At 46.2% G+C, this 20,825-nt stretch overlaps 1 protein-coding gene across 7 annotated transcripts in view; it reads left to right on the top strand.

Annotated features, from left to right (window-relative positions):
- Positions 1-20,825, top strand: part of PTPN3 (protein tyrosine phosphatase non-receptor type 3) — a 326,586-nt gene that overhangs the window by 117,975 nt on the left and 187,786 nt on the right. For all 7 annotated transcript variants that reach the window (XM_039524865.1, XM_039524869.1, XM_039524864.1 and 4 more), the window contains exon 2: positions 6,069-6,223. In XM_039524865.1, coding sequence (XP_039380799.1) covers positions 6,086-6,223 — 138 coding nt within the window. In that variant the 5' untranslated portion in view covers positions 6,069-6,085. The remainder of the gene's footprint in view (positions 1-6,068; positions 6,224-20,825) is intronic.

Below are 20,825 nucleotides of genomic sequence, written 5' to 3'. Positions count from 1 at the left end.
CACGATGGCTACCTTTAAATCTGCTATTGTGTGACCAGGGCGGTTGAAGTGTTCTCCTACAGGTTTTTGTATGTTGCCATTCCTAATATCTGATTTGTGTCCATTTATCCTTTTACGTAGGGATTGTCCAGATTGGCCGATGTACATGGCAGAAGGGCATTGCTGGCACATGATGGCGTATATTAAATTGGTGGACATGCAAGTGAATGAACCGGGGGTGATGTGGCTGATATGGTTAGGTCCTGTGATGGTGTCGCTGGTGTAAATATGTGGGCAGAGTTGGCATCGAGGTTTGTTGCATGGATTGGTTCCTGAGTTAGAGTTACTATAGTGCGGTGTATGGTTGCTGGCGAGAATATGCTTAAGGTTGGCGGGTTGTCTGTGGGCGAGGACTGGCCTGCCTCCCAAGGCCTGTGAAAGCGAGGGATCATTCATTGTCCAGGATGGGTTGTAGATCCCTGATGATGCGTTCGAGGGGTTTTAACTGGGAACTGTATGTGATGGCCAGTGGAGTTCTGTTGGTTTCTTTCTTGGGCTTGTCTTGCAGCAAGAGGCTTCTGGGTACACGTCTGGCTCTGTTGATTTGTTTCCTTATTTCCTCATGCGGGTATCATAGTTTTGAGAATGCTTGGTGAAGATCTTGTAGGTGTTGGTCTCTGTCTGAGGAGTTGGAGCAAATGCGGTTATACCTCAGTGCTTGGCTGTAGATGATGGATTGTGTGGTGTGTCCGGGATGGAAGCTGGAGGCATGAAGGTAGGCATAGTGGTCAGTGGGTTTTCGGTGTAGAGTGGTGTTAATGTGACGGTCAGTTATTTGTACCGTGGTGTCTAGGAAGTGGACCTCCCGTGTAGCTCGATCCAGGCTGAGGTTGATGGTGGGGTGGAAGCTTTTGAAAGTGTGGTGGAATTCTTCCAGTGTCTCCTTCCCATGGGTCCAGGTGATGAAGATGTCATCAATGTAGCATAGATAGAGAAGGGGCGTGAGTGGACGAGAGCTGAGGAAGCATTGTTCCAGGTCAGCCATAAAAATGTTGGCATATTGTGGGGCCATGCGGGTCCCCATAGTGGTGCCACTGGTCTGGAGGTATATATTATCACCAAATTTGAAATAATTGTGCGTGAGGATAAAGTCACAGAGCTCAGCAAGCAGTTGTGCTGTGGCATCATCAGGGATACTGTTCCTGACAGCTTGTATTCCATCTGTGTGTGGGATGTTTGTGTAGAGAGCCTCCACATCCATTGTGGCTAGGATGGTGTTTTCTGAAAGATCACCAATGCATTGTAGTTTTCTCAAGAAATCAGTGGTGTCACGGAGATAGCTGGGAGTGCTGGTGGCATAGGGTCTGAGTAGAGAGTCCACATATCCAGACAGTCCTTCAGTGAGAGTGCCAATTCCAGAGATGATGGGGCGTCCAGGATTTCCGGGTTTGTGGATCTTGGGTAGTAGATAGAATAACCCTGGTTGGGGCTCTAAGGGTATGTTGATTTGTTCCGGTGTTACTGTAGGGAGTGTCCTGAGTAGATAGTGCAGTTTCTTAGTATATTTTTCAGTGGGATCTGAGGAAAGTGACCTGAAGAATTTGGTGTTGGAGAGTTGTCTGGCAGCCTCCTTTTGGTAGTCAGAGCTGTTCATGATGACAACAGCACCTCCTTTATCAACCTCTTTGATTATAATGTCAGGGTTGTTTCTGAGGCTGTGGATGGCATTGTGTTCTGCACAACTTAGGTTATGAGGCAAGCAATATTGTTTTTCCAGCATTTCTGCCTGTGCACGTTGGCGGAAGCATTCTATGTATAGGTCCAGACTGTCGTTTCGACCCTCAGGAGGGGTCCATGTGGAGTTCTTCTTGTGCTGTTGGGGTGGGGGCATCTGTGTATCAGTGTGCTGTCCAGTGTTATCTTGAAAGTATTCTTCAAGTCAGAGACAGCGAAAGTAGGCTTCCAGGTCACCGCAGAACTGTATCATGTTCATGGGGGTGGTGGGGCAAAAAGAGAGTCCCCGAGTTAGGACAGACTCTTCTGACAGTTTGAGTGTGTAGCTGGATAAATTGATGCAATTGCTGGGTGAGTTAGGGGTACCACTGTTGTGGTCCTATGTGGCAGGTAGTATTTTAGACAGTTTACAGTCCTTTTTCCTTTGTAGAGAGGTGAAGTGTGTAATGTAGATCTCCTGTCTTATTTTAGTAAAGTCCATTTGTGTGGAAGGTTGGTTATTTATGAAAGTCTCCAGGTTGGAGAGCTCTTTTTTGAGGTTTTCCTGTTTGCTTTATAGGATGCCGATCAGGTGGTTCCTTAGTTTCTTTGGTAGTGTATGGCATAATCTCTCTCTGTGGTCTGTGCAGAATGTAGATAGCAGTGGATTTTTCACCTTCAGTCCATTTGGTATGACGTCCATCCGTTTGCTTTTGGAAAGGAAGATGATATCTGTCTGTACTTGTGCAAGTTTCTTCATGAGGTTGATGGATTTCCACTCCATACGGCTAAATGCAGTGCCTTGCATGGTGTCAAGTATCTGAGGGGTAGTCCTGTGGAACCGTATAGACTAACAGAAGTATTGGAGCATAAGCTTTCTATAAGGTGCCACAGGACTCTTTGTTGCTTTTTACAGATCCAGACTAACATGGCTACCCCTCAGATACTGAGATAGAGAGGATTTCATTGTGAAATTAAAATGGGATTATTCATGCTACTGTGTACAGTTTAGTTCTCTAAAGAATTTGTGGTTATTTTGTCATAGTTATCTGTTATAAAACAGTTCATTCTATAATAAATGTATCATACCACTCTTGCTTTTATTTACATGGACCTTGTGTTTTACCCAATTTAATCTAATAGCCCTTGATCACTGATAAAATGCTACTCTATTACTTCTAATATGGAGAGCTGAAAAAGATAAGTAACAGATGTAAATTTGACCAGATTATAAGCCTCTCTGAAAATCACATTCACATATTCTTAGTGGAGGCTTGTTAGGATTTGGCACCTAAAATCTCCAGAGACTGTCTGCACTGGCTGCTGTGATTGCTCAGGCCTTTTTCCCCCCTCACTTACTTTTCCCAGCAGTAAGGGAACCAGGCATCAGAACCGAGAACAGGAGACTCTTGTGTGCTCTGTGTTCTCCCTGATGGAGCACAGGTATCCTGACTGGAAAGTATAGGAGAAAAGAGGAAGTATGAAGGGAGGGAGTGGGCATAGGATCGGGGGGGGGGCGCACAGAGATGAGTGGGGGCACATGGGCAGACGAGTCTGTAAACAGTAGAACATACTCCCCTCCAGAACATGGAATTGACCCCCAGGATTCCTTAGTCTCAAAATGCCTCTTCTGTCTCGCAAATAGCTGTGAATCACACTAGGAAAATGTTTCTTTCTCATCTAATGGCTGGTCTATGGAATATGATAGCCTACTACTGCTACCAGTTACTGAATTCAAGTGGAAGAGGTCAGTGCTTTGAATTTAAAGTCTCAGCCCTGTTGATGACTTGGGGTGTAGGGGGGGAAGAGTATGGTTCCACATGATGGAATGTGTGTGCTCAGTTTAGTTTTTTTTTTTTCCCTTAGGGAATTTTTTTTTTAAATTAAACAAAAGTTAAGATTGCAATGTCTAGAACTCAGAAATACCAGAATTAGGGTTCCCATGCAACCGTAATTAATCCCTTTATGCATTATGGTAGTTTTAATTCCAGGATTACATACTGTTTGGTTTTTTTTTTGACAAGAGCCCTGCCTCATTCATTCCACACAACAGATGGTGCTCACTGGATGAGAAACATCTCATTTAACACATTAGTTACAAACACACTAATTATCTCTCAAAACAGCATTCTTAAAGTAAGAACTGGATCTGTAATACTTTATAGAAGTAATCTTCTATATTGCACTTAAAATGACTATTTTTAGATGAGAAATGGCAAAGGATTTATTTTTGTATTTGTTTCACTATGATGATAAAGGAAACATTGCCCTTTAACAGTGAAAATCAGCATGCTGGATAAGGATTTGAGTCTGACTAATTCATAAATGGGTCTTGATGTTACAAAATATACAAAGATCAACTGTAAATTTTCTAATAAAGAATAAATATTTGAGAGCTGACATAGCATATATTTAGATTTGGCAGAATTTGATTTTTTAAAATAATTTCAATGAGCAATATCAATGTTTGGTTTTTTCATTTGATCAATTTAAATTTTCAAAGTTGGAGGAAATTATTGGGGGGAGGATCTGACAATGTTTAATTATGTTGAGTTAAAGTTAAAGCTTTATAACTGTTAAAACATAAATAGTTAACATCATGTCAAAATATACAGAGTAAATATCCTTAAATCACACTCCGTTCTCAAACAGCATTTTCCTTACATTATCTAACTGTAAATTTTTATGATCAGTGATGAAAATATTTTTAATCAGTTGTTAGTGTGTGTATGATGAAATTGACATTTACCATTAAAAATCTAATCCTACCAAGCCCGTGTATATTTGTGTGCATGACTTTAAGGATTTAGACTTCTCTTTTGAGGATGACGTTATTGTTCTAGTGTTTTAAATATATTATAATGCGCAAAAATGGATAATTATATGGCTTTCTCTACATATTAGTACATTATGAAATTTTGTCTCTTGGCCCTGCTGTGCTTTTCCTGTGTGCTTTGTCTTGCCCTCTTTTCTCCATATTCCTTTATGCATGTTTGTTCATTGGTGAAGTCATAGGAAACTGGAATGCAACAGGTAATCTTTATAGAGGCGCCCATGCAGTGTTCTGTTAACTCAGCATTTCTTTGCTAAGCAGTATAACAGAATAGTGTGAATTAGCTTTCATTTGTCTACTTGCTTTTAAAGAAGTGTTTGACCTATATGAAACTTCTATTAAAGTTAAACATTGATCCCTTGGATAGATGTCTGACAATTCAACCCAATTACAAGAATTTTAGTATAAAATTTAAAAAGTTTCTGATCTTCTAAAAAAAAAAAAAAGAAAAATCAAGTTGAACCTTTGGAGGAAAATTGAGAAAAAGAAAATTCTGGAATGTTTCCCAGGTGGCTAGTGAGGATTAACTTTACAAGTATTCTCATAACTAATCTCTGATAACTTTGGTAAGGTTGGTAATTAACCTATACAATTATCTGGTGTGTGAGTTGACAACCAGTTTTGCAATCTGCGTTGCCAGTTGGTAAACTGATGTAGTGAAGAGATTTGATTGTCTTTGCTGAAATATTTACAGATTCCCTGTATGTAACTGCTTTTTTTATTCCCTCCCTTGCTGTATCATATTTATTTTGTTGGTTTGTACAAACTATAAGATTGCCCATTCTGGGTATCTTTTTTTAATATTTTGAAACCAAACCTTATTTCCATCTTGGAGGTGGGGGCAGAGTGGGGGGCGTTCTCTGTAGCTATAACATCTTGGCTTCATATTGACTGAGTCTATATTTTCAATCTTATGAAAACATTATGATCATGTACTTTAAGAATCATTTGTTGCATTTCTGCAACAAAATGTTTGAAAGAGTGACACAACTCTAAGCTTTCACTTAGTTTTCATTTTATTCTAAAAAATAGTTAAATGAGTAGAATGAAACTTGGATAGAGAATGTAGAGTTTCTGCAAACCATACTTCCATAATATGTGTAAGGAATTATTAGAAAGAGTTTCTAAGGTCTTTTTCTAAATGCTTAGATCAATCATTTTGTGTAATGTAGAGTGAGTGTACATTCCTGTTTTAAAATTAAGGTAATTACATAAGACTGGTCTGAACAACTTATACTGGTTTAACTACAGTTGGTTTAAAAATTGTGCAAGCCCCTGTATGGACACACTTTCATTATAATTGGCTTGCATAGCTAACTTTTATTAGTTTACAATTGGCCTAGATAAGGGATCTGCACAGGCTTAACTAAATTGTTTTTTAAACACATTTTAGTTAAACTAGTGTAACTTTTGTGTGTAATTCAGGGCCTTGCTTTGTTGTGGGGGGTTGTGTGTTTTGTGTGATTCTCTGAAAAGTATGGATGAAACTGTTCTCATTAGTGTATCTTAAGGAATTTACCAAATATGCTTTTTTGTTTTACAGGTTATTCAGCAATAGTTATGAACTCCCGGTTACGAGCATTAGGTGGGAGGATAAATAATATACGAGCATCAGAACTACCAAAAGAGAAAACCCGATCAGAGATCATCTGTAATGTCCACTTTTTGGATGGCTCAGTACAAAGCTTCAAAGTGAATGTAAGTTCCGAAGACTTTTTTTCACATTGGCTTAAAACTTGAGGTTAAAATCTGAGGATCAAATCTGTGAGTTATTAGGCAAATGGTTTCTATCTGGGATTGAAGATGTATGTTTCTGTCATGGAATACTTCAGAGTCGCTGGTTATGAAGTGAGTATGTAAATCTGGTATTTCAGCTGTCTTTCTAATATCAGTTGATGTTAGTAGTAAACTTATTTCATGCAGAATGTATGTGGGAGATGGATCACTTGGGTGATGTGGGAACTAGATAAAGCTAAGTTTTTATTGAATGTTACCTGTTAATGTTCATTTGTAGGTAAATGAGTGAGGCTTCTGAATTTGATTGGGGTGGCCCATTTTTATCTATCTTGTGGTGGTAACACTGAAGAGGGGTGTTTTAGGGAGTGTGCCTGATAAGCAGGTGCAGCCATGTCAGTGCTTGCTTTCTTATAGGAGTTGGAATGACCACTTCTTTTCCTTTTTTCTGCAATGCTCTTTCATCTTTGGAGATGCTTGGCAACTTCCCCTTTCTCCCTGCTTATACAAGTGGGAAGTAGATGATGGGAGCGAGAATTAGGAGCATGATTTAAGAGGACAGTTCACATTGTCAGGCTCCTGTACATCTGTGGGTTGATTTTGGGTAAATAGAGAGAATTTGAAACTCAACCATGTTGAATTTGGAAGAAGTTTGCTATTATGAATCCTTCTGGTTTTTATTACAGCTTGATTTGAAGATTAGATTTGGCCTGGTTAAAGTAGGGATATGCTCCCAGAGAAGATAACACAAAATAGGTTAACATAACCTATCCTTCATGAAAAGTGAATGTACCAATTCCAATGGCCAATTTGATTTGCAGGGAATCAGGTTTTCCCTTTTGATGGGAATTAACCAATTAGCCATTAAAAAAAAAAAAGAAGCATTATTAAAAAAATACTCTGAAGAGCAACAAGCTACTGGTATAAAACCCTCATTATTAAAACTGAGTTGACTTTTTCTAGAGGAAATTGCTAATTTATTGTAATAAAACAAATCAATTAAATAGCCTAATCAGTTGTCCTATTAAAATTTACTTTTACAACTTCTTGTCAGAGGTAATAAACATTAAATAGCCTGTTACTGTGGCTGAAAGAATTGCTCTTCTTTACCAGTGTCCTACCCAAATACCCAAAGAACAGAACTTGGTGGTGATGTGGGACTTCAACTACCCAGGCATCTGTTGGGAAAATAATACAGCAGGGCACAGGTTATCCACAAATTTTTGGAATGCATTGGAGATAATTTTTTACTACAGATGCTGTAGAGAGCGATTAGGAAGGGGAGAGACTCTTCTAGAGTTGATTCTGACTAATAGGAAGGATCTGATTGAGAATTTGAAGGTGGAAGGCAGCTTGGGTGAAAGTGATCCTGAAATAATAGCACTTATAGTTTTAAGGAATGGTAGGAGGGAAAACCGCAGAATAAAGACAAGGGACTTTATGAACGCAGACTTTAACAAACTCCAGAGAATTGGTAGGTAAGATTTCATGGGAAGCAATAAGGAACAAATGCAAAGTACTACACATAGGAAGAAATAATTGCACAGATACAAAACGGGACGTGACTGCATTGAAAAGGGTACGGCAGGAAAGGATTGAGGGTTACAAAACTACATATTTACTAACAAACTAAATATGAGTCAACAAGTTAATACTGTTGCAAAAAAAGCAAATGTCATTCTGGGATGTATTAGCAAGAGTATTGTTAACAAGACAAGAGAAATAATTCATCATCTCTACTCAGCACTGATAAGGCCCCTGAGCTGGAGTACTTTGTCCAATTCTGGGCACTACACTTTGTAAAAAATGTGGACAAATTGGAGAAAGTCCAGAGGAGGGAAACAAAAATAATTGAAGGTCTAGAAAACATTACTTACAAGGAAAGATTGAAAAAATTGGATTTGTTTAGTCTAGAGAAGAGAAGACTTGAGGAAAGACAAGTCTTCAAGTACATAAAAGGTTGCAATAAAGAGGAGGGTGATAAATTGTTCTTCTTATTCACAGAGGATAGGACAAGAAGCAATATGCTTAAATTGTAGCAAGGGAGATTTAAGTTAGACATTAGGAACATTTTTCTAACTGTACGGGTTGTTAGGCAGTGGACCAAATTATGTAGGGAGGTTGAGAAATCTCTGTTATTGGAGGCTTTTAAGAACAGGTTAGACACACCAGTCAGGTATGGTCTAGAATAGATAATACTTAGTCCTCCCTCAGTGCATGGCACTGGACTAGACGACCTGAGAAGGTTCCTTCGAGTCCTACATTTCTATGATTCAATTATTAGCCAAATATTGTACCTTGAAGTAATATTAAACCAGATCCTCTTCCCCATTCCTGCCTCTGAGTAAAATGAAGAGGGACCGTATCTTGGAATGTTACAATTTTTCCTTTCTTGTCTATTAGTCTAATTAGTGCAATATTTGGTATGTTGGATCTGCAAGTCTCTAAAGTTTTTGAAGCAAATACTCTGAGACAAGCTGCACTGTACAAGATGTCTCTCAGATCAAAGCTGTTTACTATGCACAAATCATCATTCCAAATAGCATAAACCCTTTCTAGAATTTAGTACCAAACCAAAACTTAATGGAGGCATATTATTTGCTACAATATATTGAGTTAAAAGCACCTTTTGGTCCTAAATGGCAGTGTCTTGCAATTGGTATAGCTGAACTCAGACAATCTAACGTGGTTGCGATTTTATTGAATTATTTTATGCAAATCCAGACAAGTCTGTATCCCGGTTATAGGGCTAACTACATCTCTGTCTACTTTCTGATCTCTAAGTGCACACACCTCACATCTTGGGTCTTTAGCACATTTTTGCTTGTTTGGAATTTCACAATTCTGCCACTCTCAGACCAGCAGTATCTGCATGCACTATCCCATGTATACTAACCGCTTGTCACCCTGCAGGTTCAGTTGGGTTTCAGGCAACTGCATTTTCTTCTTTGAGTGATTGCTCATATCCATTCCATGTAGGTGTGTGTGCGCCGCGTGCATGTTCGTCAGAAGACTTTTACCCTAGCAACTCAGTGAGTCGGCTGGGCGCCCCCTGGAGTGGCGCCACCATGGCGCCGGATATATACACCAGCCGACCCACCCACTCCTCAGTTCCTTCTTACCGCCCGTGTCGGTCGTTGGAACCGTGGAGCGCTGCTTAGCTGACCTCCACTTCCCTAGCTACTCGTAGTTTCTCTCGTTAAGTATCATATATAGTTCAGATTTTTATAGTTGTAGTTAACTTTATTTGTTTGTAGTATAGTATAGTGTATTTATTTCACAGGGGTTCGGGGTTTATCCCCTTCCCCTCACCTGGTGCCGGGTCCGATGCCCGGTCCACAGGGTTTTATAATGCTCGGCCGGCCTCAAGCCGATGCTGACAAGAGATCCTCTCCTAAGTGCCTCGAGGAATCTCACCTCACAGATAAGTGCCGCATTTGTGAGGCCTTTAATCTGAGAACAAAGGGGAGCGGGACTTTCGTCTCAAGCAGCTCCTGACGGAGGCAGCTCTTGCTCCTCCGCTCTTGGCACCGAGCGCTGGTTAGTCTTCAAGGAGCGCCCCCTCGGCACCGGATCGCCGGTACCGCCAAGGCCTCTCGGCACCGGCCGTCGATAGCTCCGATGTCCACCCGGCATGGATCCCTCTCCTGGAGGATGAAGAGGCTCAAGATTCTTGCTGCGTCCGAGCCGCCTGTTCCGCAGCCCGAGCGCTATGCTAAGTCGGATCGCCCGGCACCGATGTCTGCCGCGGCGCCGACAATATCTGCACCGCTAACTCTGGCCATGCAAGAGCCGTCGAGTCCGGTGCTGGAAAGCTCCCCGGTACGAACCGTGGTCGAGCCTGTTATTAAGCTGCGTCCGAGCCGCCTGCTCCGCAGCCGAGCGCTCTACTAAGTCACACTGCCCGGCACCTATAGCTGCTGCGGCACCGACAGTATCGGCACCGTCCACTCCGGCCATGCAAGAGCTGTCGAGTCCGGTACCGACACGCTCCCCGGTACGAGCCGCGGTTGAGTTCGCTCTTCAGCTGCGTCAGAGACGCCTGCTCCACAGCAGAGCGCTATACTAAGTCGTTCTGCCCAGTTCTGATATCTGCCGCGGCACCGACAATATTGGCACCGTCGACTCCGGCCACGCAAGAGCCGTTGAGTTCAGCGCCTGAACGCTCCCCGGTGTGAGCCGTGGTTGAGCTCACTATTCCCTCCACGCCGGAAACATTTCCACAGCGAGGGAGTTCATGGCAGTGACAGAGCCTGCGCTGCTTCAACCCCCGGCACCGCCGGTGCGGGTTATATTGTCTATCGGCGAGCCTGTCTTGCTCAGGCCACCCTGCGTCGGCACCACAGAGCGGCACCGTTCACGATCACGGTCCCGCAGATGTTCTCGGTCCTGTTGCCAAGCCAGGTGCCGGCACCGCTCACGGTCCTGGCACCGTTCCCCATATCGGTACCGGTCGTACCCGTGGCACCAATCAGCGTCCCATTCCCCGACCTGGTACACTCGGTACCCATCCAGCTCCTGGCACCGCTCCAGGCACTGGACTCCCGTAGCCACTCCCGGCGTCGAGCCTCGAGATCTCGGTCAGCCTCCCGGCACCGCTCCAGTCGCAGGTCCCATTCTCACTCCCGGTACCGGTAGGCCTCACGGTACCGATCCCCGGTGCCGCGTCGAGCGCCATGAGCTGGAGAGGGAGACTCTGCCCAGGGCTTTAACTTCTCCATGGCCATCCATTCGGATGTGCACACCAGAGTCTTCTGGGTGCCCCAGGCCAGGACCCTGACCCCCATCAGTGGCTGCCCTGTACATCTTGGGCGTGCCATCAGGCCGAAGGCCTACCTGTGATCCCATCGCGCTCTGTTCCGTCAGAGCACTGGGTACCAGGGGCTACAGTTAGCCGTCCCCCTCCGACCGGTACGGAGGAAGTCCGGTTCTGCCACCGGATTCCCACATCCCACCAGATCAGGAGGTCGTCCAGGAGCGTGAGCCCACACAGGACCCACTTGTCCCCGGCCTTTCTTCTCCCTCCGCCCCAAATGGGGCAGTGGCAGAAGCGTACTCCTTGGGCCCTCCCCTAATCGGCCTGGGGGCCCATCAGGACCTCCCGAGACGGGTGGCATTCACTATGAATCTCCAAGTGGCCACTATCCCGCCCGTGGGCACGGGAGTCGAATGCATGTGCATGGTATCCTCCAGGGGCGACGGGCACCTATATGTACGTCTTTCCCCCTGCTCCCTTGTCATCTAGTCCATCAATGAGACGTAATGCCATGGCCTACAGGGACCAGCCCCTATGTCCAAGGGGGCTAGGCGAATGGACTTCCTCGGCCATAAGATGTACTCGGCAGGCGCCCTGCAACTTTGCGTAGCAAACCAGCAAGCCCTGCTTAGCCGTTACTATGGGAGGTGGTGGGAGAATTTTCGGAGTCGCTTTCTCAGATCTCCCGTCAAGAGTTTGATGCCCTCCTGGAAAAAGGGCCGAAAGTGGCGAGAGCTTCCCTCCAGACCTTGTTAGATGTAGCGGACTCCACAGCCACGACTCTGGCCTCGGGTGTTGCCACGAGGCGCATTTCATGGCTCCAGTTATCGAGCCTTCCCTCGCAGCTCCTGCACACTATACAGGACTTGTCCTTCAATGACAAAGGCCTGTTCTCAAACTGACCCTAGGCTGCAAGGCCCAAAGGACAGCGAGGTCACTATGCACTCCCTCTCGGCATGTACATGCCGACGTCTCACTGCCGACCTTTCCACCAGCCTCACCGCCCTTACCCTACACCTAGACAACGACAGGGCTTTGCCAGCAGGCGACGCTGAGGCAGTCGTAGGCGTTGGTCGGGACCCCTAAAGGGCCAAAATCAGGGTCCTCCCAACCACCAATCGAGCAAACCTATCCCTCCTCGTCCCACTTAGGGACCCCTCTCACGAGCAATTCCTCTTGCAAGAGGTGCGGGGGCTCCTCACCATCGGAGCTATAGAGGAGGTTCCAAGGAAGAAAGGGACAAAAGGTTCTAGCCCCACTAGTTCCTGATCCCCAAGGTGAAGGGAGGTCTCAGACCTATCCTAGACCTGCGGGAGCTCAACAAGTTATGATATACCTGGAGTTCCGCATGGTATCCATGGGGACCGTCATCCCATCCTTGGATCCCGGAGACTGGTATGCCGCCCTCGATATGAAGGGCGCGTATTTTCACGTTGCCATTTATCCTCCGCACAGAAGGTACCTCTGGTTTGTGGCCAACCGTCTTTTCCAGTTTACGGTCCTCCCAGTCGGCCTCTATACAGCCCCTGTGTATTCACGGTGTCTGGCTGTAGTCGCCGCCCTCTCCGCCACCGTTGGATACACGTTCTCCGTCTCTGGACGATTGGCTCATTCCAGGGGCCACCGGGGCCCAAGTTACCACTTGTGTGGGCGTCGACGAGGTCCTATTCCTGCGTTTAGGCCTGATGTTCCATATAGCGAAATCCATCCTGATTCCCACTCAGGGAATAGACTTAACTGAGGCCACCCTGGACTTCAGTATCGCACAGCCTGCTTACCTACGCCTTGATTTCATGCGATGGTAACCATTGTACAAGCTCTACGGACCTTCCCGGCACCTTTGGCTTGAACTTGCCTAGGTTTTCTGGGCCACATGGCTGCCTGCACGTGCGTAACCGAACATGCCAGGCTTCGCCTCTGTACACTTTAATCGTGACTCACCTCAGTGTCCCACCGGGCCAGAGACAGCATGGTCATGGTTGCCTCGACCCCCCCCGAGCGTCCTAGGCTCCCTCGACTGGGGGTCGACACCCTCCCTGACGTGTGCAGGGGTGCTGTTCGATCCACCTCACCCTCACCCTCGGTGTCCCTCATGATGGACGCCTCCATCTTTTGGCTGGGGTGCTCACTTGGGTCAGTTTCCCACTCCAGACCTTTGGTTGGCTCAACAGCTGCCCTTGCACATCAATGTCCGGGAGTTGAGAGAAGTCTGCCTTGTGTACCAGGAGCTTCAGCAGCACCTACAAGGCTGTTGTGTCTCGGTGTTCACAGACAACACAACGGACACCCGTTGCATAAACAAGCACGGAGGAGCACGGTCCTCCTCTCTTTGCAGGGAGCTATCCAGCTCCGGGACTCCTGCACAGCTCAATCGACGGACCTGGTAGCATCCTTTCTCCTAGGGGTCCGGAACACTCTGGCGGATCGCCTCAGCAGTTCCTTCCTGTCTCTCAAGTGGTTGATTCCTCTGGATGTTATCCATTACGTTTCCGGAACTTCGCTCTCGCGGGAACAGAACGAGAGAGAAGTTCTGCTCATGCCAAGGCCTCTCCCCGGGCTCGATCTTGGCTGCTTTTCTGATGCCGTGGACGAGCCGTCTGCCGTCCGCTTTCCCACCGCTCCTGCTGGTTCGCAAGGTCCTAACGCTCGCAGGGACAGAGCGCATCTGATCATGATCGCTCCAGCGTGGTCCAGGCAGCACTGGTACACCATGTTGCTAGACCTGTCGGTAGCCAACCGATTCCCCTGCCTCTTTGCCCAGACATCATAACGCTGGATCACGGCAAGCTTTACCACCTAGACCTGCAATCCCTGCACATCTCTGCATGCCTGCTGTGGGCCTAAACCAATCTGAGTTACGTTGTTCTGCCTTGGTTCTACAGGATTCTCCTGGGTGGTAGGAAGCCTTCCACTCGGTTAACGTATCCGCCCAACTGGCAGTCTTTCTCTTGCTGCTACGAAACACAGTGTTTCCCCTGCAGAGGTTCTGATCCATTTCCTCTTGGATTGCCTATGATCTTCAAACAGCAGCACCTGGCGCAGTTCATCATTAAGGGTGCACTTGGCAGCCGTCTCTACCTTCCTCCCAAGGGAGAGTGGCCGCTTCATATTCACACGCTGTGGTTTCTAGGTTCCTCAAGGGCTTGGGGCATTTATGCCCCGAGGTTCGCCGTCCCCACCAACTCCTGAGTCTTCAACCTGGTTATAAGCAGACTTATGTCTGCTCCATTCGAACCACTGACACCATGCTCGCTGAGATACCTGTCCTGAGGGACAGGTTTTTCCTTGTAGCCTTTGCATCGGCTGGACAAGTCTCCGAGCTTCGGGCTCTCACAGTGGACCCACGGTACACTATGTTGCGTAAGGACGAGGGGCGGTTGTGACCATGTCCGGCCTTCCTCCCTAAGGTGCTGTTGACCTTTCATATCATCCGGGATATCTTCCTTCCGGTCTTCTTTCCGACGCCCCATTCATCGCGACGGGAGCACATTTGCCCTCCCTAGACGTCCGTAGGGCGCTCGCTCTTTATGTTGATCGGACACACCTTTTTGTACGCCCCCAACTCTTCGTTGTATTGGCAGACCGGATGAAGGGCCTACCTGTCTCCTCCCAGAGCTTTCCATCTTGGGTGACGTCATGCATTTGCACCTCGTGTGACTTGGCCCATGTTCCATCGAGCCACCTTACTGCTCGTTTCACCAGGGCTCAGGCTTCTTCTGCTGCCTTTCCGACTCACATACCCTTCCAGGGGCTATGTCATGCTACTGCCTGGTCCTCTATCCGGACCTTTGCCTCTTTGGTCTAACTGTCCAGAGATGATGCAGCCTTTGGCTCAGCAGTTTGCATTCTGCAACATCTCACTCCGACCCCACCGCCTTCGTAAGGCTTGGGAATCACCTACATGGAATGGATATGAGCAATCACTCGAAGAAGAAAAAACGGTTATTCACTGTTGTAACTGTTGTTCTTCGAGATGTGTTGCTCATATCCATTCCAAACCCACCCTCCTTCCCCACTGTCGGAGTAGCCGGCAAGAAGGAACTGAGGAGTGGGTGGGTCGGCTGGGGTATATATCCGGCGCCATGGTGGCGCCACTCCAGGGGGCGCCCAGCCGACCCACTGAGTTGCTAGGGTAAAAGTCTTCCGATGCACGTGCATGCGGCGCGCACACACCTACATGGAATGGATATGAGCAACACATCTTGAAGAACAACAGTTACAACGGTGAGTAACCGTTTTTCTCTCTTTGGGCATCTTTGACCCATGATATAGACCAACAACCTACTTGAAGAATTTTGATTAAGTAGTTGGAATAAAGCATTAAAGAGAAAAGGATTTTAAAACATTCTGTATGCATTTCTCTCTTACCTGATGTTCTACTATTCCATAATGGCATCCTAGACAGGCTTACATTCTTCAGATACCCTGGTGGGTTCCTAATGGCTGAGCATGTTTCAGTTGGTGTTCTGTCTGCCTCACTGAAATTTCCCTTTTAAACCCTGCAAGATTATTTTCCAAAAGATTTCTTCACATGTTCATGGGCTTTGATCCCCCTAGTCAAACCAATTTTATAGGCTGTCTGAGGAGAGGAGTGGGACAGAGCCATTGTCCCTAAGTGACCCTTAAGCGAAAATGCTTAGGTGGCCATTGTGAGTCATCTCCTTGGTGCTTGGAATATTCAGACAATCCTCCTTCTTTGAGTGATGGTCCCTATTGTATTCCACTGAGGGTTATCCGCACACACCATGCACCCGGAGCTGGAGCTTTGGTGTTTTTCCCACCAAACAATCCCTCTCACCCTTTCCAGCATCCAGGTTTGTGTACTAGATTATCCCAGAGATGCCGGGTATCAAAGTCTATGCTTTCTGCCCTCTCTTGTTTTCTATCAGTGACAAGCGCAACATTGTTTGTTCTGTTTGGGGGAAGTCCACAGCAGGTGCAGTATCTGTCTCTCCTTCCTTGCCCGTACACGGGAAGGCTGAGCTGTCTGCCTGAAAAAGTACCTCTTGGGTACTGCAATCAGGCGACAGTCAGATCCTGGCAGGGGAACCCCTCCCGTACATTGGTCTGAACAATCTAAGAGTGCTCCCCCTACTGCAGCTCCTCTGTCAGGCTCCATCAGTAACAGTGCTATAGACCCCATGCCAAGGCCTAGCCATGAGCCACGAAAGCTTGCACATAAGCATGGCAGTAAGTTTTCCTCCAGATCCAAGAAACGTGGTGCACCATCCACGAGTTCCGGCCATGGAGGAGCGATGCATTCCAATGCCCATGAGAATGACAAAAGGCTGCACTGTTCGCTGGATCTGCTGGCCCCAGTTCCAGAACCATGTACCCCTTCTGCTTTGGCTCCCCCGGTGTCCCGTGAATCTTCAGTCCTGAGACAGATCCCTTTTATCAGTCCTGTTTCTGTCCATTGACTGGGTACCATTGACTCCGGGGAGACTCAGAAGTGCTCCCAGACCGCATAAACAGTTTACCCTGGAAAGAGAGAGGTCTCCGCGTGTTCCATTGCACTCACCTGCTCAGAGGGCCCCATGTCCTGTGTTAGATCTACCACCTACTGGCCATACCTCTTTAATGAATCCTGTTATGATGGTTCCATTGGCACCACCATGTGTGCAGGGCTCCAGTTGCTCTGAGTCTGAGGATTCAGATGTTTGACATGGTCCGGACCATTTCTGTTCTGGAGACATAGTACCTCAGGGTTGTGGTGGCACTGTGGCAGTTTCCTCCTTTACTTCAGCCAAGGAGCACAGGTATCCGGCTCCTTGGGCACTGACACAACTGCAGCAGGATCAACCCGGTTGGCCATATTGGAGCACATGGCCCTCAATATTTGCCTTTGGAACCATCTTGTTCAGCATGGGAGGACTCTCCTGTTTCGCCACCCGATCCTTCGTTGAGTAGACACTCAGAACTGGGGTTATACAATGCACCAATCAGCCCGGTGCTGATGGATCCAGAGAGATTCCCTTCATCATCCCTAGATGTGGCTGTCATCAACACCCTCCTCCACCAGAGGACTATTGTCAGTTTCAAGAGCTATTATGAAGGATAGTCAATGCTCTTGAGATCCCACTAGAAGAGGTGCAGGATGGTCAGCACTGGTGTCACGGAGTATGGGGGAGTCCGGCCCTGCACCCCTCTTCCTGGGACTCTCAGTGACTCTCAGCCAGCCAGTAAAACAGAAGGTTTATTGGACAACAGGAACACAGGATACAGCAGAGCTCGTGTTCAGAGCTAGGACCCCTCAATCTGGCCTTTCTGGGGTTTCATCAGGGTGTCCGGGTTCCAGCACAGGTTCCCCTGCAAACCCCCCCCCCCCAGCTCCCAAAGCCGAAAACTGGCTCCTGACTAACTGACCCCACCCTCCCCACTCAACTCCTTTTCTTTGTCTAACTTCCCGGGCAGGGGTGTCGGCCTCCCCTCCCCCCTGCCTAGCTCATGTTACAGCTGAATACCTGCCTCTCACCTATCTCCGACAGCCCCTACTCCATCACAACTGGTCACTAAACATTAATCTGCATGCATCGGTACAGGCAACGGTGACTTTACCAATCAACTATGCCATTCTTCAACCAGCATGCACCATATGGCATACCCCAGGCACATGAGCCCAGACCCCAAAGGGGACTGACAAAAGGTACTATGTCCCCACAAAGCATTTGAGTTTTTATTCTCACACCCTCCACCTAACTCCCTGGTGATCCAGGCTGTGTTGAAGTGGACCAAACAGCAGCATCCACATTCTAGTCTGACAGACAAGGAGGGCAAGAGACTGGACCTTATGGTTAGAAAGGTCTCCTCAACTGGACTATGGTTCCAGATCTCTAACTACTTGGCACTTAGGGCCAAGTGTGACTTTATAAACTCTGGATGGATGGCAGAGCTTGCAGATAAATTACCTCAGTAGGATCATTCCTGATTCCAAGCAATTTTACAGGAAGGCAAGTTGGTCACCTTCAGGCTACATTTGATTCAGCAGACACGTCCTCATGAGTATTGGCTGGAGTTGTCATGAGGGGGGAATCCTGGGTACATTCCTCAGGTTTCCCTAGAGAGGTACAAAACAGAATTGAAGACCTTCCCTTTGGTGAATCACCTCTTTAAACAAAAGACTGATGAGTCCTTACTGAAAGACTCTAAAGTCACCTTATGATATACTAGCTCCAAAGTGAAAATTTTATTACCTGCCACCTACACAATAGTACATAACTCCACAGTTACCATCAATGAGCCTGTGAGCCTCCTCAGAAATGGCCTAAGGTACACACAACCCATCTGCCTGTTCCGGCAATGCAGACCTCTGGATAACACGCTTAGTCATTGTGAAAATATTTCTGAATGTGACTAGAGAGCCGTCAATCACTCCATACACCAACACTCCTACAAACCACCCCTTTTGGGGGTTGTTTCAAATTCTTTTGCCAGCATAGAGAGCAACAACAACGGACAAGTGGGTCCTGGATGTTATTCGATACAGCTGTACCATTGAATCTGTTGTGCATCCCCTGCCCTGATCCCTTCTCCAGGATCACTGTCCTGACAGTATTCTTAACCTAGAGGTGGACTCCCTCCTGCAGGAGGAATGGTGAAACTACTCCCTGCAGCCTTTCAGGGCACAGGGTTCTATTCTAACTACCTCCTGGTACCCAAGAAGAAAGGGAGATGGAGACTAAGCTTGGATCTCCCAACACCTCAACCATTCAATTCACAAGCCAAAATTCCTCATGGTCACGCTTGCGGCCATCATTTCTTCATTAGGAAAAAGGCATGTGGTTTACGGCTTTATGTATGCAAGATGCCTACTTTCATATCTACATACCTCTGACTCACAGGCAGTTCCTGAGGTTCAGGATGGACCACTGACACTTGGACTTACCGCTGCCTCGGAGTGTCTTCACAAAGGTTTTCTCTTTGGTAGCGACTCACCTCTGACATCAAGGAGTCCTTGTCTTCCCCATCTCAACCTTTCCAGACTACTATTCCACTTTCAGGAGTCTGATTTGTCTTGCGTACGCCAAGTCTCACCTCAATTAAAAACAACTTGCTTACAAAATCAGACATAAGAATACAAGAGTGTCAGAGCACACTATTACTGAAAAATTGATTACTTTCTAATTTTTACCGTATAATTATAAAATAAATTAGGGGCTGTCAAGTGAGTAAAAAAATTAATCGTGATAAATCGCACTTTGTGTGCAGCCTCAGTCCTGGCCATCTCTCTTTCGTGTTCCTTTTTGTTCTCCTCAGCCTGGAATTTGGCTAATTCTAGCTGCTGTTGTATGGGTTTTTTTTTTCTTTGCCTGACATTTCCCCCCTGCTCTACCTTAGCTATGGGGTGTGGGGGAACAGCTTGGAATCTTTGGTTACTGTAATGTGACTCTTTAGAAAACAAACAAACAAGTAAAACAGGTTTTTGTGACTTGCCTTGGCAATGTTAATGACGCTCCAGTGATCACAGCTGGAACTTCCCTTCTAACAAAAAGCCCTCTGTTAGAATCTCTTATCTGTTTGCCTTCAGGGTATCTCTCCTTCACTGCTTCCCCAGCATCTCAAAGGAGGAAAAAATAATCTGGCTTTTGGTTCCTAAAAAATCCCTCACCGCTGCTCACCATGTCAAGGTTCCTTCCCCATTCTGAACTTTAGGGTACAGATGTGGGGGACCTGCATGAGAAGCTCTAAGCTCAAAACAGCTTAGATCTGGTCTGGCTGCCACCACTCCCAAGCACTAATTCCCTTCCCTGAGTAGCCTTGAGAGATTCTTCACCAATTCCCTGGTGAACACAGATCCAAACCCCTTGGATCTTAAAACAAGGAAAAATCAATCAGGTATTAAGAAAAAGGCTTTTAATTAAAGAAAAGAAAGGTAAAAGAAAACCCTCTGGGAGAGATTAGCATACCAGCTACTCTCACAGACAACAGATTCAAACACAGAGGATGTTCCCCTGGGCAAAAACTTAGTATACCAATGAAAATACCCCAATACTCAATTTGACTGTTCCTCTAATTGCACAAGACAGGTTACAAAGAAATAAACATAAACCTATTTATTTCCTTCACTAATACTCACTACTTGATAAGAGGCTGAATTCTGGAGCTTTCCCACTCCGGTCAAAGTGAAACTCACTAAACAAAGGAAACTTCCCTCCTTCCTTTTGAAACATCTTGTTTCCCATTGGTTCCTCTGGTCACGTGTCAGCTAGGCTAGGTGAACTTCTTAACCCTTTACAGGTAAAAGAGGCATTAACCCTTAGCTATCTGTTTATGACAGCACGATTTAAAAAAATTAAGATTCATATGTCCCTTCATGCGTCAACCAAAATTCTAGAGGACATGTGTCCATGCTGATGACAGGTTCTGCTCGACAACAGTCCAAAGCAGTGCAGACAGATGTATATTCATTTTCATCCTCTGATTCAGATGCCACCAGAAGAAGGTTGATTTTCTTTTTTGGTTGTTTGGGTCTGTAGTTTCTGCATTGGAGTGTTGCTCTTTTAAGACTTCTGAAAGCATGCCCATACCTCGTCCCTCTCAGATTTTGGAAGGCACTTCAGATTCTTAAACCTTGGGTCAGGTGCTGTAGCTATCTTAGAAATCTCTCATTGGTACCTTCTTTGCTTTTTGTCAAATCTGCAGCGGTGTTCTTAAAACGAACATGTGCTGAGTTATGATCCGAGATTTCTAGAACATGAAATATATGGCAGAATGCGGGTAAAACGGAGCCGGAGACATACAGTTGTCCCCCAAGGAGTTCAGTCACAAATTTAATTAACACATTCTTTTTTAATGAGCACCATCAGCATG

This window comes from Mauremys reevesii, linkage group 2 (genome assembly GCF_016161935.1).
Source record: "Mauremys reevesii isolate NIE-2019 linkage group 2, ASM1616193v1, whole genome shotgun sequence".
NCBI classification, from domain to species: Eukaryota; Metazoa; Chordata; order Testudines; family Geoemydidae; genus Mauremys; species Mauremys reevesii.
This window is presented reverse-complemented; position numbering and strand designations above follow the sequence as displayed.